The sequence below is a fragment of the Rhinatrema bivittatum genome, chromosome 9 (assembly GCF_901001135.1).
Source record: "Rhinatrema bivittatum chromosome 9, aRhiBiv1.1, whole genome shotgun sequence".
Classification (NCBI taxonomy): domain Eukaryota; kingdom Metazoa; phylum Chordata; class Amphibia; order Gymnophiona; family Rhinatrematidae; genus Rhinatrema; species Rhinatrema bivittatum.
The window spans coordinates 9,759,437-9,787,034 of record NC_042623.1 but is presented as its reverse complement, the minus strand read 5'-3'; the positions used below and the strand labels follow the sequence as shown (position 1 = coordinate 9,787,034).

The 27,598-nt window shown below is 46.9% G+C and overlaps 1 protein-coding gene across 8 annotated transcripts in view; it reads right to left on the bottom strand.

Moving 5' to 3' along the window:
• Positions 1-27,598, bottom strand: part of FRMD4A (FERM domain containing 4A) — a 461,080-nt gene that overhangs the window by 101,612 nt on the left and 331,870 nt on the right. For all 8 annotated transcript variants that reach the window (XM_029617199.1, XM_029617198.1, XM_029617203.1 and 5 more), the window contains 3 exons: positions 22,803-22,868; positions 20,493-20,550; positions 9,452-9,538 (listed from right to left, as the gene is read on the bottom strand). In XM_029617199.1, the coding sequence (XP_029473059.1) occupies positions 9,452-9,538; positions 20,493-20,550; positions 22,803-22,868 (211 nt within the window). The remainder of the gene's footprint in view (positions 1-9,451; positions 9,539-20,492; positions 20,551-22,802; positions 22,869-27,598) is intronic.

Below are 27,598 nucleotides of genomic sequence, written 5' to 3'. Positions count from 1 at the left end.
TGAAGACCCAACGCCGAGTGGACACACAAATACAGGAGGCATATGAGAAGGGTTGGGGGGGGGGGAATACAAGGAGAGAAAGTCTTTTCCCGTTTGCCCGGTTTTTTCTATAGTGCTTAAGGTACATAAATCATTGGAGAAGCCACCAGGATGACCAATTGTTTCATCAACAAGGATCTCTCTTCGAGCCACCCCTCAGATTCCATCGACAGATTCTTAAGAGGATCTGATCTCCAGTTACCAGATTACGTCCGGGGCTCTTCACGTACTATCTCATTGTTGGAAGGGTACACAGGGCCTTGGCAAGGTTTGCAATTAGTCACCATTGACACAGCAGCCCTCAACAAGAGCAACTGAAAGAGCAGAGGAAACATTGGCTCAATGGGGGATACATCATCGAGCCCCCAATCAGTTTTTGGTGCCGATGGCCTCCGTAGCATTGCAGGAGAACCTTTTTAGCTTCGATAGGATATATTACTAACAGATTAAGGGGACTGCTATGGGGGCCTCTATGGCCCCTGATTTAGCCAGCTTATATGTAGGAGACTTTGATAAAAAATGATTGCCCCAGTGTCCATATAGAGATAATATACATTTGTGGAAATGCTTTCCCTGTACGTACCAGGATCAGTCCAGGACACCTGGGTTGTGACTCCGCACCAGTAGATGGAGACAGACTAAAACTTGTGGGCGGAGCCATATATGCCCCTGTGCCAGTCACAGCCCCTCAGTCTTACTCTGTCTCCAGTAGGTGGTGCAGGTTTGGTCACAGCCCTGGTTCCCTGGGGTTTTTTCTTTATGGTCAGGGTTCCTTGGTTAGTTAGTTTTGTTTAGTGTTAAACACATAAGTTTTCTGCTTTTTTTCTGATCTTTGGATTCCCGCTGGTCCTGCCTCCCAGGGGGGTTTTGGAAAGTCCTGAGGGGACCATCCCCCCCTGGTCGAGGCCGCTGCTAGGGTCGAGGACCCGCCTTTTGCAGTAGCAGCGTCGGGGGTGACACCGGGGAGCCCGGTTCACTCACCCCCGCTGGAACACAGGCCTCAGGACCGAGGACAGCGGCAGTAGTAAAAAAAAAAAAAAAAAAAAAAGTTTGGCTGTTTTTATTTTGCGGCGGCTCCTGTTTTACTTCAGTGCCGGCTCTCCGTTCCTTCGAGGGGGGGGGGGGGACTGTTGGTGCGCGTCCGCTTCAATTATTTAATTTAATTTCTTTTTATTGCTTCTCTCCTCCTCCTCGCTCGCGCGGCTCGTGGCATGCCGAGAGGCTCGGTTTGCCACGCGCGCGGCTCTCTAGAGAAAAAGTTTGCTCTGTCAGCGTTTCTGGCGGCGAGGGTTCGTCGGGGGCCGCTCCGGGGGTCCGGGCTCGAACGCCACGATCGCCGGCGCGCGAATCTGCCGTCGCTGCAGTCCCGGGGGACCCGTTCCCGCTCAGCGCGGGAGCGGCGGCCATTTTAGCATCAGGCCGGGAAACCACGAGGGAGGCAGCAGGAGATGGCGGCTTGCCTCCCGCGCTTTCTCCACAACGGCGACCCGCTGGGGGTGGCCCCGGGGGAGCGGGGTCTCCCGTGCATTCCGGATCTGGGGAGTCCGGTTCCGGGTCTTCCTACTCCGCGGATTTCGCGCTCTTATTGCGTAAGTTTTTAAAATGCAAGCGCCGCAGTAAATCCGGGAAGACAGGTGCAGCGAAGGGATCTGGCAGATCCACCAGATCCCGGAAGAGGAAATCTATCACGGGCCCTGATGGGGGCGCCATACGGCGAAGCCGTCCCTTGCGGGGTGTTCCGCAGGACACGGACTCAAGCTCTTCCTCCCAGGGAGAGGATGACCCGGCCGAGGAGCCTCTGGGGGGGGCTGATGGTGCGCCGGATGAAGGTCCGTCTCAGCCAGCAGGGGGAAAAGGAAATCCTGCCGTCGAGGGGGACGGCCCTAAGGTGGTTCGCTTGTTCCGTAGGGAGGAACTGTCCCCGCTTATCCCGGCTATACTCCAGGAGCTGGGAGTGGAAGCGCCTGCGGTGGTGCCCAGACAGGGAGCTAATATGGACCCAGTTCTACTGGGCCTCACGGGGCCCGCAGTGGCTTTTCCGTTCATCTTTACGGTCTCGGACATCCTGTTCCGGGAGTGGGACACTCCGGAGCTGGGCCTCAAGGTGAGCAAGGCAATGAGGAGGCGCTGGAACTGCTCCGTCTGCCGAAAGTGGATTCGGCGGTGTCCGCCGTAACGAAGCGGTCGACGATTCCTGTTACGGGAGCCACAGCTCTCAAGGATATCCAAGACAGGAAGCTGGAGGTACAGCTAAAGAAAATTTTTGAGGTGTCCGCTCTAGGGGTCCGTGCAGCCATCTGTAGTAATTTCGCTTGGCGGGCCAGCCTGCGCTGGGCACAGCATCTGAAGGCTAATGCAGGTCTCTCGGAAGGGGAGGCCAGGCAAGCTGATCAGCTCAAGGCGGCGATTGCTTATAGTGCTGATGCGCTCCATGATCTCCTTCGGTACCTCGGCTAGATCCATGGTTTCGGCGGTGTCGGCTCGTCGGCTCCGCTGGCTTCGCAACTGGGCGGCGGACGGATCATCCAAGGCCCATCTAGGGGCCCTGCCGTTCAAAGGAAAGTTGTTGTTTGGCAAGGAGTTGGATGAGTTGATGTTGTCCCTTGGTTAGAATAGGGCATTCAGGCTGCCGGAGGATCGGTCTAGATCTCGGTCTTCTTTCACGGGCCGTTCCCGCTTCCGCGGCGACAGAAGATCCCGTCCGCAGGGTCCGCTGGCTCTTCTTACCGTTCGGGACCCTCACGGTCGTCCTCTTGGTCCCAGTCCTTTCGAGGAAAAAGATTCGGCCGTCAGGGAGGAGCCCAGGGAGGCGCGGGTCCAAAATCCTCCCAATGAGATGAGGCCGGTCCATCCCTCGCAGCAGCTGCGGTCGTTCGTCCCAAACGTGGGAGCTCGGCTGCAGTTGTTTGCCGAGGTATGGGCCCAAATAACGTCGGACCAGTGGGTTCTCGACGTGATAATTCAAGGTTACGCGTTAGATTTTGCACGGACCCCATTCGACAAGTTCCTGGTGTCGCCATGCAAGTGCCCCATAAAGCGCGCAGCGGTAAGGGGAACCCTCCAACGGTTGCAAGCCTTAGGGGCAGTTCCCCCGTGCCCATAGGGCAGCAGGGCTTCGGCCGTTACTCCATTTACTTCATCGTGTCAAAGAAGGACGGCACCGCAAGACCAATTTTGGATCTGAAAGGTGTAAACAGATGCCTTCGCATTCCACGCTTCAAAATGGAGACAATTCGGTCGGTAATTGCCTCAGTCTGGCTCGGCGAATTCCTGGCATCCTTGGATCTCACAGAGGCGTACCTTCACATCGGCATCCAGCCGTCCTACCATCGGTTCCTCAGGTTATGTATCCTGGGCCGACATTATCAGTTCCGAGCCCTTCCCTTCGGCCTGGCCACTGCTCCCCGGACATTCACCAAGGTGATGGTGGTGGTCGCAGCTCAGCTTCGGAGAGAGGGGTTGCTGGTACACCCCTACTTGGACGATTGGCTGATTCGAGCCAAATCCGAGACTCAGTGCCGGCAGGCAGTCAACAGGGTTGTCGCTCTCTTGCGATCCCTGGGATGGGTGGTGAGCCTCAGCAAGAGCCACCTAGTTCCCACTCAGTCTCTGGAGTACCTGGGGGCCCTGTTCGATACCAGGAAGGGCAAAGTGTTCCTGTCTCTGGACAGAGTTCGCAAGCTTCAGTGTCAGGTTCGCCGCTTGTTGTCTCTTCGGCTACCACTGGTCTCTGATTATCTGACGGTTTTGGGTTCTATGGCTTCAACTCTATCATTGGTCCCTTGGGCTTTTGCTCATCTGTGTCCTTTGCAATCAGCGTTGCTTTCCCGTTGGAAGCCGGTGTCGGAGGAGTTTCATCTACCGCAAGCAGACCACTTGACTGGCGGAGTGTCTCTCCTGGGGCCCAACTGGACGGTGGTAACCATGGACGCCAGTCTCTCTGGCTGGGGAGCAGTCTGCCTGGGCAGGTCAGGGCAGGGCAGGTGGCCCTCGACCCAAACTCAGTGGTCCATCAATCGTCTGGAGACCCGGGCGGTGCGTCTGGCTCTACAGTCCTTTCTGCCGCTGATACGGGGAAAGGCGGTTCGGGTGTTGTCGGGCAATGCCACCACCGTATCCTACATTAATTGCCAGGGGGGAACGAGAAGTCCTGGCGTGGCAGAGGAGGCGCAGCTCTTGCTAGCTTGGGCAGAGCGCAATCTCAGCGACCTAGCAGCGTCTCACATTGCCGGGGTCGACAACGTTCAGGCGGATTTTCTCAGCCGTCATCATCTGGATCCCGGAGAGTGGAAGCTGGCGCCGGAGACTTTTCACCTCATTTGCCGAAAGCGGGGGACGCCTCATATGGACCTCATGGCTACCTGGCAGAATGCCAAGGCGCCCAGGTTTTACAGCCGTCGGAGAGAGAGAGGAGCCGAAGGCGTCGACGCGTTGGTCCTTCCTTGGCCGACGAGTGTCCTGTTGTACGTGTTCCCTCCATGGCCGATGATCGGCAAGATTCTTCGGCGCATCGAATTGCATCCGGCAAGTGTAATCTTGGTAGCGCCAGAATGGCTGCGGCGACCGTGGTTCGCAGACCTCTTCCAGTTGTCGATAGCGTCTTCCCTTCGCTTCCAGGGGTTTCCGGGCCTCCTCCGTCAAGGCCCCGTTTGTTCGGCGGATGCGGATCACTTCTGGCTCGCGGCATGGCTTTTGAGAGGCAGCACTTGCAGAGGAAAGGTTATTCGGATGCGGTAGTCGCTACGTTGTTGCGGGCCCGAAAGCAGTCTACCTCGATGACTTATGTTCGCGTCTGGGTAGTCTTCGACGAATGGTGCACGGAGCGCAATGTGGTTCCTACCGTGGCTCCCGTATCCGATATGCTTTTGTTTCTGCAGGCCGGCGTGGCTAAAGGCTTATCGTACAGTACCCTTAGGGTCCAGGTGGCGGCTCTGGGGTGTCTGAGGGGCAAGGGGCACAAGGGTTCCCTGGCTCTGCATCCAGATGTTGCGCGTTTTCTCAGGGGGGCTAAACACCTTCGTCCTCCATTGCGCCACCCCTGTCCGTCATGGAATCTCGATTGGGTACTCTCTGCGTTGTGCTCGTCTCCTTTCGAGCCCATTAAACGGGCAACTCTCAAGGATCTTACGTTAAAGGTAGTTTTCCTTGTCGCAATTGCATCAGCGCGTCGCGTCTCAGAGTTGCAGGCACTGTCCTGTAGAGAGCCGTTCCTTCGGATCTCGGATTCTGGAGTCTCTTTACGAACGTTTCGGCGTTCCACGTGAAGCAGTCCTTTGAGCTTCCAGCTTTTCCCATTCACGATGCGTCGCTGCCACAGATGTAGGAGTTGCGGAGGTTGGATGTCCGGAGGGCAGTCCCTCGCTATCTAGAGGTCACCAATCCGTTCCGAGTTACGGATCATCTTTTTGGTCTCAGGCCCAAAGCGTGGGGGTCCGGCTTCCCGGGCTACGATTGCACGCTGGCTCAAGGAGGCCATTGGTTCGGCGTACATAGTACGGGGAAAGTCTATGCCGCAGGGTCTCCGAGCACATTCTACCCGTGCCCACGCTGCTTCCTGGGCAGAGGCTTCTCAGGTGTCGCCCCAGGAGATTTGCAGGGCGGCTACTTGGAAGTCGTTGCATACCTTTACACGTCATTACCGGCTGGAGGTTCAAGACTCTGCCGGGGGGTTTGGAGAGAGGGTACTCCGTGCGGGACTCTCTGCTTCCCACCCTCGGTAAGTTAGCTCTGGTACATCCCAGGTGTCCTGGACTGATCCTGGTACGTACAGGGAAAGGAAAATTAGTTTCTTACCTGATAATTTTCGTTCCTGTAGTACCAAGGATCAGTCCAGGATCCCGCCCCAGCTGCTCTGAAGAATCGGAGAGTCCGCTCGTTGAGTTGTTAGGTTGCTGTTTCTCGTTTTGAGAGTTTTGTTCCAGTTGGGGGTTTTTGGACATGGCTCCCGTTGGGGATAGTTTCTGTAGTTAGTTTACCTGTCCTATGCTACTTTGACATTACGTAAGACTGAGGGGCTGTGACTGGCACAGGGGCTTATATATGGCTCCGCCCACAAGTTTTAGTCTGTCTCCATCTACTGGTGCGGAGTCACAACCCAGGTGTCCTGGACTGATCCTTGGTACTACAGGAACGAAAATTATCAGGTAAGAAACTAATTTTCCTTTATTGATGATGTCCTAATGCTGTGGGTAGGAGATAGGGAACATCTTGACAAGTTTTTTCTCCTGAATGCCTGTGACACTAATTTGAATATCATTTTTACACATAGCAGTGAGCAAATTTCATTTATGGACATTCAATAATTACTACATCAAGTGGCTTTAACTTTTCAATTTATCGCAGACCTACTGCTAGGAATACTATATTACGTTACACTAGCTTTCACCCCAAACATCTTCAAGATAACTTACCAGTGGGCCAGGTTTTAAGGCTACGACGCTTGTGTTCAATAGAAGAAGAATTTAGCCAGCAAGCCATGATTATGAGACTTCGCTTTTCAGAAACAGGACATCCCTCGAGAATTATTCGCAAAGCCTATAAAACGGCCCCGTTGGGCTGTCAACTGCTATTTAGCTCCTCTCATAGTCCTTCGGTGCAAAATGTGTTTGTATTTTACCATTTACTCCACATATATATTTTCTCAAGGCTAGTATAAAGAAATATTGGCAAGTATTAAGCGTGCATTCTGCTTTTCAGCATCGACCTATTTTTGGATTCCCATGAACTATTAACCCACATGACGGGTTAGTGCAGCCTTCCTACGGTTCACAATCAATACTGGATATCAGGGCACAATCGCCACCAGGTCATTGTAATAACTGCGATCACGTGCATCAGGGCCATAGACTGACTTTACCGAATTGGAAACCCTTTTAAGTTCTGACAGAATCGGAGGGGAGCAGTCTACGCACTATGGCCTCGTGTATATACGTAAAACCACACCTAAGCTTAGGACTCGCACACAGAAGCATCTTAGTTGCATCCGGAGACTAAAGGAAGCAGCAGCAGTGGGGTTCACGTTGGAGGACATGAAGGTAGCAGCCCTAATACAATTACAACACAAGTGAGAGAGGTGGCGATTTTGATCTCCGGTTATCAAACTGATTCATTTACCAGTGGGATACGGTGATACTGAAAGGATTACACAAAGAAATTGACTGGTCCTGTTTTCATTAAGGACCTTCATTAATAACCGATTAGTTAGTGATTACGTCTGCAGCCTACGTGATTGGTCAGGTCCCATTTAAAAAGTCAACGTCATGAGATCACATAAAGACACTGCAGAACGGAGGAAAACCTTGATATTAACAAGTAAGAGGAAGATTTGTTTTGTCTCGGTAAAGCGTAAGGATTTTTTTTTTCTAACTCATTTGCTTTTATCTTCTTTCATAGCTCTCCCCCGGCCCCTGAAGCAGACGTTATTAGTCGAAACGCTGGCAGTGTCTGGAGGGCAACGACCATAACAAGAGATTATAGCAGAGAAAACCCATTAACACGGGAGAAAGATAAATAATTCCAGCAGCACGTATCTCACGTTTTGTTTACAGGGAGGGGCTATCTCAGAAAGCTTTGAAATGCAAAGAAAAATACCTGGAAAACAGGTTCACGTATGACTGTGTTCTATAAAGCTATGTGATTATATTTAAGTGGCGGGTGCTGCTTTCTATGATACCTGAGACAGGCAAGCGAGCGCCTTCAGTTTCTTATTAGACTTGTGCTACAAGAGGGGTGAACTGACAAGGCATGGGTGTTGTTTCTCCTTTACCATTTTAGCAGCCTGCACCGGGACCCTAATGCAACACTCGAGCTGTGACGGCGCAATACAACTCCCTTCAGTTTAGGGACATCTCCGTCGTTAACCCCTTATTTGGGTGTCACACGGGGCTTTAAAAATGCAGCCTGCAGAGAGAGAGGACCGGAGGCAGTAACTCTGCACTGCCAGCAGGGGTGCCCGCCCCCAGCTCATCGGGGGGGGGGGGGGTAGTCCCACTGCAAGTGCAGCATGGGAGAAAGAGTCGGGCTTCGGCTGTTCCTGCATTTCAGGCTCTGCTAGGTGGGAACGGTGGATGACCTGAAACCTCCTCCTGAGACCTAAACACAAACGCCGAGTGCACTGAGGGATAAACACATCTGGATTGATCCCGCGTCACAGGCTGAGAAGGCAGAGCTGGGCATGCGCAGCCCAGGACACGACCCCCAGGTCTCTGATAGATAAGTGCACCCCCACCAGATTATATTTACTGAGCACTACGTCTGTGCGCAGAACGGACCCTGGACCGTGCAGCTCTGCGTTTCCCAGCCTGACTGTGCAACGCCATTCACGCAGTTTATTGGGGGCGACTGGGAGTGGCGCTTCTCTCTGTTTCTCCCATTCTGTAAGGGTCTCTCTCTCTCCCTGACTTCTGGGGGCTCAGCCCAGCTCTCAGAATAATCTCTTCCCAAGAGGGAAGTACCAGGTCAGTCCCATGCACACGTGGCAGCCACTGGGGCCGAGCGCACTGTATAACCCGCAGTCGGGACGCGGGTTAAATAGGCGCTAATCCACCCCCTAATGCAATAAGGGGATCAGCGCCTATTTAACGCGCGTCCGACGCGGAGTGAATGGGATAGCGCTCATCACATGCAAATGCACGTGAAGGAGGCTATTACTCATTCACTCCAAATGCAAAAAGGTAAATGTGCGTCTCAGACGCACATTTATCGCTCAGCTATTAATGCCTGCCTGAAGCAGGCATTAATAGCTGAGCGCATTGAAAAGAAGTGCAGAAAAGCAGAAAAAACTGCTTTTAAAAAAAAAAAAAAAAAAACTCAGCCGGCCACATTAAGAAGATGCGTAACTGCGCAAGCGACATTTCAGCGCCCGCTTTCCGTGCTTTTTTTTTTTTTTTTTGCATGGTCCCCATTGAGAGGATGAGACTTAGTATCACACAGTAAATCCAACACTGGACGGAGCAGGAAATCACCTGCGGATTGCCTTTACTGCCCACCTTCACTCAGGCACCGGGTTTTCTGCCTTTTCACTAACACTTTACCCCTTAAAGACCTCCTGCGGGTCGCGCTCTCTTCCCTCCACTGAATTTTCTCTTCGCCCAGGTTTTCTTCTCTGTGTCCTGGAGCTGCTGGCATCATCCCCTCTCCTGGTGACATTGCTCTGGCCCTGCCTGACCCCGGGGGGGAGGGAGGGGCATGTCACAGTAAAGCTCGGGGCACGGAGGCGCACACGGCACGCCATCCCGCAGGACCACAAGCACGCTCTCTACACGGGAGCTGTCAGGGTACTGCAGGCGTGGGTGGCAATCCTTCACCAGCCGGCACAGCTCGTCTTCTACTGGCCCGCGGACCACCCGCAGTGGCCCCATGCGCGTCCCAGTCAACACATCCCGTCTGGCAGAAGCTGAAAACAGGCACTCACCTTTCTCGGTTTCACTTTGTCATGGTAGTCGTACTGAAAAATCCCTTTGTAGCTGAGTCCTAACCACCAAGGGATCCCCTGCTTGTCCTAGAAGGGAAGAGAGAGAGAGAGAGAGAGAAGGATGGCGTGTGTGAGAGCCCTTTATCCTGCACTGCCTGGCTTCAGGATTCGGAGGCTGGCAGAAGCGATCCACCCCCCACCACCGATGCTTAACAGAAGTGCAGAGTTAGCAAAACTCAGCAGCCACCAGGTGGTCCCCTCCGCCAGTTCCATATAATAAAACCTCTGTGTGGCTTGATGGCAACATAAGCTTCTTTCATTACGTGCACTGGACCGAGGCAGAGGCTATTATTTTCCATTGCACCCAAATTATGGAATTCCCTTCCCAACTTTGCTCCGAAGATCGCCAATTAGCTCATTTTTAGGGAAGAACTGAAGGGGATTCCTCTTAGCACAACGTTTGGAAAATAAGCTGCCTGCACCGTACGCGCACGAATTCTCTTGGTTGTGGTACTGCTCGTTGTGTTAAATATGCAAGGGTTTGTTTGTTTTTCTAAGAACCTGAAAATGGTGAACGTACATAAGAACATAAGAAATTGCCAAAGGGTCCATCAAGCCCAGCATCCTGTTTCCAACAGAGGCCAAAACCAGGCCACAAGAACCTGGCAAGTACCCAAACACTAAGAAGATCCCATGCTTCTGATGCAATTAATAGCAGTGGCTATTTCCTAAGTAAACGTATCCAGCTAAAGATAGCCAGATAAGTTAGCCTGATGAATATCCCTAAATAAAGTTATCCAGCTGCTTTTAGAGAAAAAACTTATCTTTGAATATCACTGGTTAGGTTTAAAGGTAACGAGAATATCTGATTACACAAGAAATGTCAAAACCCCAGGGATATGAGAAACATGTAACAAATAAACCTCTGCTGGCATGGTGATGTTATAGGACTTCAGCACTAACAGGTGCATTTTAAAAGCCCGCCGCGCGCATTAATTAGGGGATGAGCGGATACGTTGGGCTCACGCACACCGAGCGGATTTTATAAGCCTCCCAGATATGCCGCAGTGCACGCATCGCGGAGGTTTCCAAAAAGGGTGTGAAGCTGAGACGTGCGCGTAAATACTCATGCGATGCAGCATACGCGGAGGCTTTACTTCTGCTACGGGTGCCGCGCAAGTTATAAAGATAAATAGGCAGTTCTGAGGGGTTTTAAGGGTCAGGGATAACTGGGGGGAGTGAAGGCTATTAAACTGGCGGGGGGAGGGTTTGGAGGACCTCTCTCTTACCTCGGTGAACTGGGGGCGAACTTGTAAAACTGGGAATGGGGTTGTCGTGTGCCTCTCCCGATTTACATGGCGGAAGCAGCATTTGTGCGCGCTCACTTAGAGTTTGGTGCACGTGGGCGCGCAGGCAGACTATTTTATAACACGCGCACAGATACTCGCGCAACAACTGCGTCCCTGGGCGCGGGCTGAGAAATGTGTGCACACGTACGCCTGCGCGCCAGTTTGAAAGTTAACATCTCAGCATTATCTCCATCAACTTGAAAAACGTCAAGACCTGATGATAGGCTCTAACAGCAAAATACATGCTTTCATAGCCTTATCAATAATCAAAGGTCAGATCATGTCATTTTACATGCTTTCATAGCCTTATCAATAATCAAAGGTCAGATCATATCATAATACATGCTTTCATAGCCTTATCAATAATCAAAGGCCAGATCATATCATAATACATGCTTTCATAGCCTTATCAATAATCAAAGGTCAGATCATATCATAATACATGCTTTCATAGCCTTATCAATAATCAAAGGTCAGATCATGTCATAATACATGCTTTCATAGCCTTATCAATAATCAGAGGTCAGATCGTGTCATAATACATGCTTTCATAGCCTTATCAATAATCAAAGGTCAGATCATGTCATAATACATGCTTTCAAAGCCTTATCAATAATCAAAGGGCAGATCGTGTCATTTTACGTGCTTTCATAGCCTTATCAATAATCAAAGGTCAGATCGTGTCATAATACATGCTTTCATAGCCTTATCAATAATCAAAGGTCAGATCATGTCATAATACATGCTTTCATAGCCTTATCAATAATCAAAGGTCAGATCATGTCATTTTACATGCTTTCATAGCCTTATCAATAATCAAAGGTCAGATCGTGTCATAATACATGCTTTCATAGCCTTATCAATAATCAAAGGTCAGATCATGTCATTTTACATGCTTTCATAGCCTTATCAATAATCAAAGGTCAGATCGTGTCATAATACATGCTTTCATAGCCTTATCAATAATCAAAGATCAGATCATTTCATAATACGTGCTTTCATAGCCTTATCAATAATCAAAGGTCAGATCATGTCATTACTTGTCATTGTTATTGTTTAGAATGTAAACCGAATTGATCAATAATTCTGTTATTGGAGAGTCGGTATAGAAAAATGCTAAATAAATAAATAAATAATACGTGCTTTCATAGCCTTATCAATAATCAAAGGTCAGATCATGTCATAATACGTGCTTTCATAGCCTTATCAATAATCAAAGGTCAGATCATGTCATAATACGTGCTTTCATAGCCTTATCAATAATCAAAGGTCAGATCATGTCATAATACGTGCTTTCATAGCCTTATCAATAATCAAAGGTCAGATCATGTCATAATACGTGCTTTCATAGCCTTATCAATAATCATAGATCAGATCATGTCATAATACGTGCTTTCATAGCCTTATCAATAATCATAGATCAGATCATGTCATAATACGTGCTTTCATAGCCTTATCAATAATCAAAGGTCAGATCATGTCATAATACGTGCTTTCATAGCCTTATCAATAATCAAAGGTCAGATCATGTCATAATACGTGCTTTCATAGCCTTATCAATAATCATAGATCAGATCATGTCATAATACGTGCTTTCATAGCCTTATCAATAATCATAGATCAGATCATGTCATAATACGTGCTTTCATAGCCTTATCAATAATCAAAGGTCAGATCATGTCATTTTAACTCTTGCACATAAAAGCTGATGTTTGTATCAGGGAATCGTTTGTATAACCCCCACACGGGTCTATGCTTCGTTATGGAAACCTGCGTCAGGGGGCTCCTTATTATAATTCGTCAGGGTTCTTGCAGAACAGTCATTCATTTTGGAAAAGATGCAGGTTTCCATAACGAATCATAGACCCGGTCGGGGGTGACCTTGATTGCATACGGGGTTATACAAAGGATTCACTGATATAAATATCAGTTTTTATGTGCAAAAGTTTAAAAAAGATTAATTATTGATAAGGCTATGAGAGCATGTATTCTGCTGATAGAGCTTATTATGAGGTCTTGACGTTTTTCATGTCACCAGAGATACGCTTAGGCCGGATTTTCGGAGGATTTACACGCGTAACCGGTCATACGCACGTCGGGCCTATTTTCCAAATGCCCGGCGACGCATGTAAAGCCCCGGGACACGTGTAAGTCCCGGGGCTTGAAAAAAGGGGCGGGGAAGGGACGGGGCCAGAGGCCTCCGCACGCAACTTACATCAGCCCCAGGGCTGAAGTTTGGAAATAAAAGAAAGAACAAGGAAAAGATTGAGGGAAAGGGTGGGGGAGGTAGGGGAAGGGAAGGGATGGGGGGGTAGGGAACGGGGGAAGGCAGCGTGGCTCGGCGCGCACAATTGTGCACCCCTTTGCGTGCGCTGACCCCCGATTTTATAACTTGCGCCCGCCTGCGTACATGTGTGCGCACCGGGTAGTGCGAGCACACGTACGCCCACGCACTGTTTTGAAAATCTGCCCCTTAGTGTTTAAGTCCTATAATATCACCATACGACCAGAGGTTTATGGGTAGCCAGGTAACATTAAACCTATTCGAGGTATACAACAGCCACATAAGTGCCGGCAAAAGAAAACAACAGTCCAGTGTGGATTTATATATCAGGGTGGTGGGCTCATGCACCCCCCCCACCATGAATTAGACAAGTGTCAAGCAGAAAGGCTGATCTGTGGTACGCTGGGGGCGGCGCTGACGTAGGTGTAGGATACTCACATGTTAGTGAAACAGCCCTGTGCATTTGGTTATCCTATTTGAGCAGCAGATGAGATTGGGGGGTGGAGGTGTTATAATGAGGAGAGGCTTTGAACAGCAAGGAGCCCATAGACTGAAATAAACCCCTCTCATTCCTGCAAGCAAAGCCTGTTCTGGGCCTTTTTAAAAATTTAAATCACCCTCAAGTTAATTTAAATGATACAACTTTCACTGAAGCAGGAACTTCGCATTCAAAAGAAGCTTTGATTCATTTTAGCACTTTGCAGGCTGTAGCGGCCTAGAACTAAGCAGGGTTAGTGCATCCAGGAGGATAACCCTGCTGTGCCATCTGAAGAGGTCAATCACGCACTACACAGCACCATGCATTCAGGCTAGAAGAGTCTCACCCCTGGAGAGGCTGATGCATTGCATTTATTTTCTGAACATAAGCGCAGGAACGCCACTCACCATAAAACTGTCCGGGTGGTTATAACACAGGCAGACTGTGAGGAACTGCAGAAGGACCTTGCGAGACTAGAGAACTGGGCCTCTAAATGGCTGATGAAATTTAATGTGGATAAATGCATAGGGATGCACATGGAGAAAATTGACCCTGATTTTAGCTACACGATGATGGGTTCCGCGTTAGGAGTAAAGGATCTAGAACTCATGGTCGCCAGTCTATTGAAATCCTCAGCTCATTGTGTGGCGGAGTCAAAAAAAGCAAACAGAATGCTAGGAATTATTCAGAAAGGAATGGAGAATAAAACAGAATATCATAACGCCTCTTTACAGATCAATGGATGAGTATTGTGTGCAATTCATTCTGGTCACCCCCATCTCAAAAAAGATATAACAGACTTAGAAAAGGCACAGAGAAGGGCAAAAGAAATGGGTAAGGGGTTGGAAGAGCTTCCCTATGAAGAGACAAAACAACTACCAGCATGGTTAAAAGATGAGGCATGAGAGGCTATAATAGCTAAAAGAACATCTTTCAAGAAATGGAAAAGGGATGTGAACGAAGGAAATGGGAAACTGCATAAGCACTGGCAAGACAGATGTAAAGCATTGATAAGGAAGGCAAAGAGAGAATTTGAAAAGAAGCTTGGCGTGGAAGCAAAGACTCATAATAAAAAACATTTTCAGATACATTTGAAGTAAAAAGCCTGCGGGGAGTCAGTTGGACCATTAGATGAACAAAAAGGGTTAAAGGGGCACTTAGGGATGACAAAGCCATAGCAGAAAGACTAAATGAATTCTTTGCTTTGGTCTTCACTCAGGAAGATGTAAGAGATATACCCATACCAGAAATGATATTCAAAGGTGATGATTCAGAGGAACTGAAACAAATCTCAGTGAACCTGGAAGATGTACCAGGGCAAATTGACAAAATAAAGAGTAGTAAATCACCTGGACCAGATGGTATACATCCCAGAGAGCTAAAAGAATTGAGAAATTAAATTGCTGACCTGCTATTGGAAATCTGTAAACTATCATTTATATTGTCTATGGTACTTGAAGACTGGAGGGTAGCCAATATAATACCAGTTTTTAAAAAGGGATCAAGGGGTCAGCCAAGAAACTACAGACCAGTGAGTCTGATGACCGTGCCAGGCAAAATGGTAGAAACTATCATAAAGAACAAAATTAATGAACATATAGACAGGCAGAGTTTAATGGGAGAAAGCCGACATGGATTTAGCCAAGGGAAGTCTTGCCTCACCAATCTGATACTTTTTTTTTTTTGAGGAAGTAAACAAACATGTGGATACAGGTGAGCCAGCTGATACAGTGTATCTGGATTTCCAGAAAGCATTTAACAAAGTCCTTCATGAGAGACTTTTTAGGAAATTAAAAAGCCATGGGATAGGAGGCAGTATCGTATTGTAGATTTGGGAACTAGATAAAAGTCAAAAAACAGAGAGTAGGGCTAAATGGTAAATTTTCTCAGTGGAATAATGGAGAGCCCCAGGGATCTGTTCTGGGACCAATGCTTTTTAATATATTTATAAATGATCTGGAAATGGGAACAAGTGAGGTGATCACATTTGCTGACGATACAAAATTATTCAAAGCTGTCCAATCACAAGAGGATTGTGAGACATTGCAAGAGGACCTTGCAAAACTGAGAGACTGATGAGAACAAGGAATCAGAAGCTCTCTGCAAATAGCAGATAGCATGAAGCAATAAATCTAAGCACCAGAACAGAAGCAGACATTTCATAGAGCTAGCAAGTTTGTGGTCATGAGAAAGAGGACGTATCCTGGGAAAGAAAAAGGAAAGTGTTTTTACAGGCCAATTTTGGCTTACTTGTCTGGAAAATTACAAGAGGTTAGACGACACTTGACGGAAGGGCCATAAAAGGTCAGACAGTACTAAGTTAATGGATAAAAATAAGTATATAAGAAAAGGTTTGGCCAGTGCTCAGGGAAGGAGTTTTCAAAGGCAGGCTGACTCAAAGCTTCTGAGTTACTTTGCTCTCCTTCCCCATATGCTGTGTACTTGCAAATGAATATTTCAATAAAGTTTCAATATATTGATCTATTTGTGGTCTTGAGTATTGGTCATAGCGGGGATAAGCCCACATATTGGTGACCCCGATGTGATCCCCAGGGGTGGTGCGCCCTGGAAGGGCCAGGAAAAAGTCCTGTTTTTCTCCACAGGATGGAAGGATCACAGAATACCCTGGCAGAGAGGCGGGAAGTATCGTGAATGTAAGTGAAAACTCCCATACAAAGACAAATCTAAGAAAGGTTGTAAGAATAATTTCTTTACTGCTTTTACAGATATTGATTTTACTGTGGGGACTGCCCACTCGTATTTTACCTAGTTGTAACTTAGATAGTGATAATTGATTACGTCTGACCCGAGTGTACAGCTACCTGCAGACTTGGTTTGTGCAGCGTTTCCTCAATAAAAAAGTTTATACAACAAAAAATGCTTTAAAACCACTAAGTCTAACCTTTTCTTAAGCTGGCCAGCGGAAAATCACAAGAGGATTGTGAGAAATTGCAAGAGGACATTGCAAAACTGGGAGACTGGGCCTGCAAATGGCAAATTAAATTTAATGTGGACAAGTGCAAAGTGATGCATTAGGGAAGAGGAACCCAAATTATAGCTACACAATGCAAGGTTCCACATTAGGAGTCACCACTCAGGAAAAGGATTTAGGTGTCATCATTGAAAATACATTGAAATCTTCTGCTCAGTGGGCAGCAGCAGCAGCCAAGAAAGCAAATAGAAGGCTGGGGATTATTAGGAAAGGAATGGAGAATAAAACAGAGAATATCATAATGTCTCTGTATCACTCCATGGTGCATCCTCATCTTGTGTTCATATATCATACACAAACACAAAGCTGGGGATTATTAGGAAAGGAATGGAGAATAAAACAGAGAATATCATAATGTCTCTGTATCACTCCATGGTGCATCCTCATCTTGTGTTCATATATCATACACAAACAGAATGCTGGGGATTATTAGGAAAGGAATGGAGAATAAAACAGAGAATATCATAATGCCTCTGTATCACTCCATGGTGCAACCTCATCTTGTGTTCATATATCATACACAAACAGAATGCTGGGGATTATTAGGAAAGGAATGGAGAATAAAACAGAGAATATCATAATGTCTCTGTATCACTCCATGGTGCATCCTCAACTTGTGTTCATATATTTATTTATTTATTTATTTAGAGAATTTTATATACCGACAGCCGTTTGCACATCGTATCGGTTCACATGTAACTTATAACTAGTTGGGAATGCCCTTACATAGAACAGGAACAAAGTGTACAGTAACTTACAATAACAAGATAAACTGAGTACACAAACAGAATGCTGGGGATTATTAGGAAAGGAATGGAGAATAAAACAGAGAATATCATAATGTCTCTGTATCACTCCATGGTGCATCCTCATCTTGTGTTCATATATCATACACAAACAGAATGCTGGGGATTATTAGGAAAGGAATGGAGAATAAAACAGAATATCATAATGTATCTGTATCACTCCATGGTGCATCCTCATCTTGTGTTAATATATCATACACAAACAGAATGCTGGGGATTATTAGGAAAGGAATGGAGAATAAAACAGAATATCATAATGTCTCTGTATCACTCCATGGTGCATCCTCATCTTGTGTTCATATATCATACACAAACAGAATGCTGGGGATTATTAGGAAAGGAATGGAGAATAAAACAGAAAATATCATAATGTCTCTGTATCACTCCATGGTGCGACCTCATCTTGTGTTCATATATCATACACACACAGAATGCTGGGGATTATTAGGAAAGGAATGGAGAATAAAACAGAGAATATCATAATGCCTCTGTATCACTCCATGGTGCATCCTCGTCTTGTGTTCATATATCATATACAAACAGAATGCTGGGGATTATTAGGAAAGGAATGGAGAATAAAACAGAGAATATCATAATGCCTCTGTATCACTCCATGGTGCATCCTCATCTTGTGTTCATATATCATACACAAACAGAATGCTGGGGATTATTAGGAAAGGAATGGAGAATAAAACAGAGAATATCATAATGCCTCTGTATCACTCCATGGTGCGACCTCATCTTGTGTTCATATATCATACACAAACAGAATGCTGGGGATTATTAGGAAAGGAATGGAGAATAAAACAGAGAATATCATAATGCCTCTGTATCACTCCATGGTGCGACCTCATCTTGTGTTCATATATCATACACAAACAGAATGCTGGGGATTATTAGGAAAGGAATGGAGAATAAAACAGAGAATATCATAATGTCTCTGTATCACTCCATGGTGCGACCTCATCTTGTGTTCATATATCATACACACACAGAATGCTGGGGATTATTAGGAAAGGAATGGAGAATAAAACAGAGAATATCATAATGCCTCTGTATCACTCCATGGTGCATCCTCGTCTTGTGTTCATATATCATATACAAACAGAATGCTGGGGATTATTAGGAAAGGAATGGAGAATAAAACAGAGAATATCATAATGCCTCTGTATCACTCCATGGTGCATCCTCATCTTGTGTTCATATATCATACACAAACAGAATGCTGGGGATTATTAGGAAAGGAATGGAGAATAAAACAGAGAATATCATAATGCCTCTGTATCACTCCATGGTGTGACCTCATCTTGTGTTCATATATCATACACAAACTGAATGCTGGGGATTATTAGGAAAGGAATGGAGAATAAAACAGAGAATATCATAATGCCTCTGTATCACTCCATGGTGCATCCTCATCTTGTGTTCATATATCATACACAAACAGAATGCTGGGGATTATTAGGAAAGGAATGGAGAATAAAACAGAAAATATCATAATGCCTCTGTATCACTCCATGGTGCATCCTCATCTTGTGTTCATATATCATACACAAACAGAATGCTGGGGATTATTAGGAAAGGAATGGAGAATAAAACAGAGAATATCATAATGCCTCTGTATCACTCCATGGTGCATCCTCATCTTGTGTTCATATATCATACACAAACAGAATGCTGGGGATTATTAGGAAAGGAACGGAGAATAAAACAGAGAATATCATAATGTCTCTGTATGACTCCATGGTGCGACCTTATCTTGAGTACTGTGTGCAGTTCTGGTCACCACATCTCAAGAAAGATATAGCAGAATTAGAAAAGGTACAGAGAAGGACGACCAAGATGATAAAGGGGATGGAACAATTCCCCTATGAGGAAAGGCTAAAGAGGTTAGGACTCTTCATCTTAGAGAAGAGACGGCTGAGGGGAGATAGGATAGAGATCTATAAAATTATGAGTGGAATGGAACAAGTAAACGTTACTCAGTTTACTCTTTCAAAAAGTACAAAGATGAGGAGACTCACAATGAACTTACTGGGTAATACATTTAAAATTAATAAAAGAAAATATTTTTTTACTCAATGCATAATTAAGCTCTGGAGTTCGTTGCCAGAGGATGTGGTGAAAGCTGTCAGTGTAGCTGCATTTAAAAAAGGTTTGGACAGGTTCCTGGAGGAAAAGGCTATTAACCATTATTAAGGCAGAGTTGCAGAAATCCACTGCTTATTCTTGGGATAAGGAGAACCCCTTGGGATCCTGCCAGGCACTTGTGACCTGGATTGGCCACTGTTGGAAACAGGATACTGGGCTTGATGAACCTTTGGTCTGACCCAGTATAGCAAGTCTTATGTGCTTATGTTAACTGAGGGGAAATATGATCGAGGTCTACAAAATCATAAGTGGAGTACAGCAAGTAACTAGGGAATGGATATTTACCCTTTCATGTAACAATAGGATTAGGGAACACTCCTTTAAGCTAACAGGGAGCAGATTTTAAATCAACTGGCGAAAGTAATTTTGTCACTAAATGCACAATCAAGCTGAAGAATGTGGTCAAGGCAAGCAGCACAGGTGGGCTCAATACGGGTTTGGAGAAGTTTATGGAAGGAAACTTCATAAATAGTTATTAACCAGGTGACTCAGGGAGAGCCACCACTTGTCACAGGGAGTGAGCAGCAAGAAAGTGAATCTACTTTTAGGGATTGGCCACTGTCGGCGAGTATGCTGGGCTCGATGGACCTTTGACCCAAGCCAGCACGGCACTTCTTATCTTCTTATGCCCAGAGCTCACGTTTCAGTTAGACTGAATGCACCCAGGCGGGTAAGAAAACTTTTTTAGATTGCAAACAGATCAGCAGCAGCTTTAAGTTGCATCCCAGCGAGAATGGGCAAGTAAGAGAAGCTTCAAAAAGGTTTCAAACACCAGTAAGAGGAAAGGCTTCGGGTGCCTGCACTCTGTCTGGCTGAAGAGGTTTTTCAATTCTTTTATTTCATTTATCACCAGCAGTGGGCAGCTGAAACGCACGCCCGTAAAGTTAGTCAGCGCCGAACTTCTACATCCTACGGACACACAGACGGGGCGGACGCTGCGCGGTTCTGCAGGCATCCTCTCCCCTGCAGGTGCGTATTTACCTTCACAGCGAAATAATGTACTCCGTAGGTCGGAAGGGATTCCACGATGCTGATGTAACTGGAACAAGAGAGAGAGAATCATCAATGTGAACATCAAAATGCAGGTGGAATTAGACCCCCCCAAACCCCCTTTCCTCTGCGATGTTAAACCGACTTCTATTATATTTCTATAGTGTGCACATATGCTCAGCAAATATTTGTACACACACACACACATATACAGGATACAGTGTGTAAATGTACATACATATGAACCCGAAGTAGAGAAAAGTGTAACATCTGAGAGGGAAGGTAATAGTGACTGACATGGAAGGACGCGCGAGTATAAATCTATACGTGCGCATGCTCTCTCACACACACACACACACATGCATACAGGATACAGTGTGCAAATGTACATACATATGAACCAGAAGTAGAGAAAAGTGTAACATCTGAGAGGGAAGGTAATAGTGACTGACATGGAAGGACGCGTGGGTATAAATCTATACGTGCGCATGCTCTCTCACACACACACATATATACAGGATACAGTGTGCAAATGTACATACATATGAACCAGAAGTAGAGAAAAGTGTAACATCTGAGAGGGAAGGAAATAGTGACTGACATGGAAGGACGCGTGGGTATAAATCTATACATGCGCATGCTCTCACACACATACACACACACACACACATACATACAGGATACAGTGTGCAAATGTACATACATATGAACCAGAAGTAGAGAAAAGTGTAACATCTGAGAGGGAAGGTAATAGTGACTGACATGGAAGGACGCGTGGGTATAAATCTATACGTGCGCATGCTCTCTCACACACACACATATATACAGGATACAGTGTGCAAATGTACATACATATGAACCAGAAGTAGAGAAAAGTGTAACATCTGAGAGGGAAGGAAATAGTGACTGACATGGAAGGACGCGTGGGTATAAATCTATACATGCGCATGCTCTCACACACATACACACACACACACACATACATACAGGATACAGTGTGCAAATGTACATACATATGAACCAGAAGCAGAGAAAAGTGTAACATCTGAGAGGGAAGGTAATAGTGACTGACATGGAAGGACGCGTGGGTATAAATCTATACATGCGCATGCTCTCACACACACACACACACACACATATACACACACACACATACATACAGGATACAGTGTGCAAATGTACATACATATGAACCAGAAGTAGAGAAAAGTGTAACATCTGAGAAGGAAGGTAATAGTGACTGACATGGAAGGACGCGTGGGAATAAATCTATATGTGCGCATGCTCTCACACACACACACACACATATATATACAGGATACTGTGTGCAAATGTACATACATATGAACCAGAAGTAGAGAAAAGTGTAACATCTGAGAGGGAAGGTAATAGTGACTGACATGGAAGGACGCGTGGGTATAAATCTATACGTGCGCATGCTCTCACACACACACAATACAATCAGGGACAGTGGTGAAATCGGCGCTAGTTGTCTGCGCGTATTTCTTTTTAGCGCACGCGGCAAAAGCAGGCGCCTCCACGGGATGTAATCAAGGATGCATATGCAAATGAGATGCATGCAGAAGTAAAACCCAGGCAAAAACACATGCAAACATGACTTCCCTTTCTATAAAACAGTGAAGAGGTTAGTGGTCCGGGAGCGAAACTGAAGGTGGGTAGAGCAATGTCCAACCCCTCCATGTTCCGTCTCCGACTGCGTGGCGGCGGTTCCGGTGGATGCCGCTGGAATGCAGCAGAGATTTCTACAGCCCATACACAAAAATGTTCCAAACATCCGGAAAAAGTGAAGGTAATCCGTGATCACCCCAAGGTAAACCGGTCTCCAGACACGCGCTTCAGCTTCTCTCCTGCCCTGACCCAGGTGCTAAAAAACCCCGCACTGACCGATGCGCAGCATAGTTAATTGCCTCATTTGCATGCACTCGCGCTAAACCACCCGTGTGTTTATGCGAGTGGTTATGGTTTATGCGAGTGGTTTTATGCGGGTTTATGCGAGTGTTATTCCTGCGCTGAACACGTTATTACATGCCCGCACAAGGCTAGCGTGGGAAAAACCCGCGCATAAGCCCACGTAAGTGCGCGCAAAAGCCCGCGGCGGCTTTAGCGCTTATTACATCAGCTTCGTAAGTTAGCATTTGTAAATCCCGCGTCTCCACACAGCAGAAGGTAAAGGCACGACTCTGGCATTCAGTCCCCTCTCCGGCGAGCGTCGGCTATGAGCCAGTACTGCGGTCGAGCAGCAGCGCTTCAGCGGTCACCGTCACCCCTCGGCAGGCTTACGTTACAATGGCTTGTCCTCTGGTTTGCCCGTTCAGTTTCTTGTAGTGTTCTATGACTCTGTCTTCACTGGAAAGAAAAAAGGAGAGAATAAAAAGACTTCTTATTTTTTTTATTTTTTACAGCCAAATGATTAAAGCAGCGGCGTCCCTGAGGACCAGAAACCGTCATGCACTTCATCAGTACAGAAAACACGGACTAGGCTGGCAGCAATCATAGGACTGTGCCCCTAAGTACAAGAAAAGCCAAGAGACAGGTAATGCCGTGGAGAATCATGAAATGCTCAAGCGTGGGAGAAAAATAATTTTATTCAATGAAACCACTGCATGGGATTTCTGCCTGCTCCTCCATGGCTTTTGGGGTCACCCATGCTCAATGTTCGGGGGCGAGCAGAGCAAAGCCACTCCCCCAAGGATCCGTCTCTCGTTCCGGGGTGCCAGAGGACCTCACAACAGAAAAAAAAAAAAAAAATCAAAGCGCGCACCGGCAGAGAGGCAAAAATGTTTTTAATTCTGGCTCGCGAGGCTCTGGAGAGCGGAAGGAATACAGTGCAACCAATGTTTCACGGAGTGGGGGTAACCTTCCCAGCCAAAACAAATCATTTCCAAATCTCTGCCTCGTGAAAAGCAGAGAAGCTGCACACAGAGGTCCACATTCGTCTGGATAAACTTGGGGATTTAAAATCCTGCCCGGAGCAGCGCTCAGTACCTCGCTGGCTAACCTTTTATCCTCCTGCATAAATCCGGGACAGAGACATTCCAGGACGGGGCCAATTATCTGGCTAAATAAATTCTGATTTTCAGTGTTTTCTAAAATAGCCGGATAACTTTAGGGCAACCAAAGAGCAAGCTGACCTTCCTAGCCAGCCTGCAGCTGAATATGAGGATCTCAGTCATGAAATTCAGCCAACAGCCAATAGATATTTAATAGAAATATTCACTGAATAAATCACAGCCGTATACACATCTGAATATCAATTAATGGAGGAATTATTTTTCCCCCATAAATATCATAGTCAACCCTAAGAGGAACTACGTTTTGTGAAACACAAGTTGTGATTTATTCTTCATGACCTGTGGACGAACAGGCCATAACAAAAGACAATCCAGAATACAGTGCATACCACATCTGTGGCGTGTAGAATACAGCGTGTGTAACTCACTGGTGGTGTGCAGAATACAGAGTGTGTACCTCACTGGTGGTGCGCAGAATACAGAGTGTGTACCTCATCTGTGGCGTGTAGAATACAGAGTGTGCAACTCAGTGCTGGTGAACAGAATACAGAATGTGTGCCTCACTGGTGGGTTGCAGAATACAGAGTGTGTACCTCACTGGTGGTGCGCAGAATACAGAGTGTGTACCTCATCTGTGGCGTGTAGAATACAGAGTGTGCAACTCAGTGCTGGTGAACAGAATACAGAATGTGTGCCTCACTGGTGGGTTGCAGAATACAGAGTGTGTAACTCACTGGTGGTGTGTAGAATACAGAGTGTGTGCCTCACTGGTGGGTTGCAGAATACAGAGTGTGTGCCTCACTGGTGGGTTGCAGAATACAGAGTGTGCAACTCAGTGCTGGTGAACAGAATACAGAGTGTGTACCTCACTGGTGGTGTGCAGAATACAGAGTGTGTAACTCAGTGCTGGTGAACAGAATACAGAGTGTGTACCTCACTGGTGGGTTGCAGAATACAGAGTGTGCAACTCAGTGCTGGTGAACAGAATACAGAATGTGTGCCTCACTGGTGGGTTGCAGAATACAGAGTGTGCAACTCAGTGCTGGTGAACAGAATACAGAATGTGTACCTCACTGGTGGTGTGCGGAATACAGAGTGTGCAACTCAGTGCTGGTGAACAGAATACAGAGTGTGTACCTCACTGGTGGTGTGCGGAATACAGAGTGTGCAACTCAGTGCTGGTGAACAGAATACAGAGTGTGTACCTCACTGGTGGTGTGCAGAATACAGAGTGTGTAACTCAGTGCTGGTGAACAGAATACAGAGTGTGTACCTCACTGGTGGTGAACAGAATACAGAATGTGTACCTCACTGGTGGTGAACAGAATACAGAGTGTGCAACTCAGTGCTGGTGAACAGAATACAGAATGTGTGCCTCACTGGTGGTGTGCAGAATACAGAGTGTGCAACTCAGTGCTGGTGAACAGAATACAGAGTGTGTACCTCACTGGTGGTGTGCAGAATACAGAGTGTGTACCTCACTGGTGGTGTGTAGAATACAGTGTGTAACTCAGTGCTGGTGAACAGAATACAGAGTGTGTACCTCACTGGTGGTGTGTAGAATACAGTGTGTAACTCAGTGCTGGTGAACAGAATACAGAGTGTGTACCTCACTGGTGGTGAACAGAATACAGAGTGTGTACCTCACTGGTGGTGTGTAGAATACAGTGTGTAACTCAGTGCTGGTGAACAGAATACAGAGTGTGTACCTCACTGGTGGTGTGTAGAATACAGTGTGTAACTCAGTGCTGGTGAACAGAATACAGAGTGTGTACCTCACTGGTGGTGTGCGGAATAGAGTGTGTAACTCAGTTGCACTGTTTTGTCTGTGTTTGGTAAAATCAACTTTCGACCTGTCACTACAGAGAGAAGAGAATACAAAAAATCCCACAAAGAACTAATGGAGCCTTTATGCCACAAAATGCTTGTACGTGTGGATCACAAAAAATGGCCTTGGACTTCCAACAGACAGTGCAAGCATGGTGTGGATCAGACATTAAAGAGAAAAGTTATTACGGGGATGCACACACATACACGGTGTTCCCGTCTGATAACAAAGCTCTGTATGTGATATTCCTTGATTTGTTTTCGGTTGTGTAATTGCATGTCGCTGTCTATTAATGACTATCCCACCACTGGATGATGCCCTCTCCAAGTCTTTCAGAGCATTTCCCTGTCTGGTTTCTGACAGCTCTGAATCTCATTTTCACCTGCGCTCCATGCAGATATGACCTCCCCATCACTGAATGCCACAGATAGAAAAAACAAAGATTTCATTTTTACACTGTGGCAGCTTTTCAGGCTCCACTTAACATCAGTCTGCTTTCTGCTGATAGAGTACAGAGGAGCAGCCATAAATCCAGAGAAATTGGCAGCCATGGCTCCAAGCCTCTCTAGACACTGACATGAGAAAACAGATCAATCCTCGACTCAGGTCCTCCACTCACTGGGGAAGCCAGGGATTCTCCATTATCCACCCCAGGCTTTACCTCTCACTCCCCCACAGCTAAGGATCCTCTGTGCTTATCCCAGGCTTTACCCCTCACTCCCCCACAGCTAAGGATCCTCTGTGCTTATCCCAGGCTTTACCTCTCACTCCCTCACAGCTAAGGATCCTCTGTGCTTATCCCAGGCTTTACCCCTCACTCCCTCACAGCTAAGGATCCTCTGTGCTTATCCCAGGCTTTACCCCTCACTCCCTCACAGCTAAGGATCCTCTGTGCTTATCCCAGGCTTTACCCTCTCACTCCCTCACAGCTAAGGATCCTCTGTGCTTATCCCAGGCTTTACCCCTCACTCCCCCATAGCTAAGGATCCTCTGTGCTTATCCCAGGCTTTACCCCTCACTCCCCCATAGCTAAGGATCCTCTGTGCTTATCCCAGGCTTTACCCCTCACTCCCTCACAGCTAAGGATCCTCTGTGCTTATCCCAGGCTTTACCCCTCACTCCCTCACAGCTAAGGATCCTCTGTGCTTATCCCAGGCTTTACCTCTCACGCAGGGAGGGAATAATAATCCCAATTACAGGTGCCCAATGCAGGGCTCCATGTTAGGAGGACTCCTTGTGGATAATACCTTGAAATCTTTGGCTCAATGTGCGGCAGCGGAGAAAAAGGCAAATACAATGTCAGGAATTATTTGGGAAGGAACAGAGGACAAACTGAGAATCCCATAGTGCCCTTGTCTAGATCCATGGTGCAACCTCACCTGGAGCACTGTGTGCAGTTCTGGTCTCCCCATCTCAAGAAAGATATAGCAGACATAGAAAAGATACAGAGAAGGATGAGAAACATGATAAAGGGGATGAAATCGCTCCTTTACAGAGAAAGGCTAAACAGATTAGGGCTCTTTAGCTGTGAGGGGAGATGAGTGAGATTTATAAAACCATGAGTGGGGTGGAACGGGTAAATAGAGGAGAGTTTATTACCCTTTCCAACAACATTAGGATTCAGGGATGCTCCATGAAACCAGCAACCGGCAGATTTAAAACAAATCATAGGAAGTATTTTGTCACTCAGTGCACAATCGAGCTGTGGAATCTGCTGCCGGAGGATGTGAGGTCAAGGCGAGTGACCCTGGGGTTCAGCAGAGGCTTGTAGAAGCTCCTGAAGGAAAAGTCCATAGCCAGGGAGACTGGGGAAAGCCATCGCTTGTCCCTGGGGGTGAGATACAAGAAACGGATCCAGGACTGGGGATCTGTGACCCGGACTGGCCCCTGTCGGAGGCAGGAGGCTGAGCTGGAAGGACCTTGGTCTGACCCAGAAGGCCATTTCTTATGTTCTTATGGATCAGTAGGACAACGAGGCAGCCGGTTACCAGCTCGGAGACATTACTTCTTCAGCTGTTGGGATACTTAACGGCCTCTCCAAATGAAATGTCATTAGCCCAAAGCTGCTGCTGCTTTCCCTGGGTCCCCGGGTTAGAATGCAAACTCTGAAAAGGGCAACAGAGAAGCGAACAGCAGTTCATGGCAGGCGACCCTGGGACCGCTATCTCAGCTGCTCGTCTTCCGTGGCGCTAGCACGTGCCGACAGCTGGGTGCATTCCAGACCGTCGCCGCCTGCG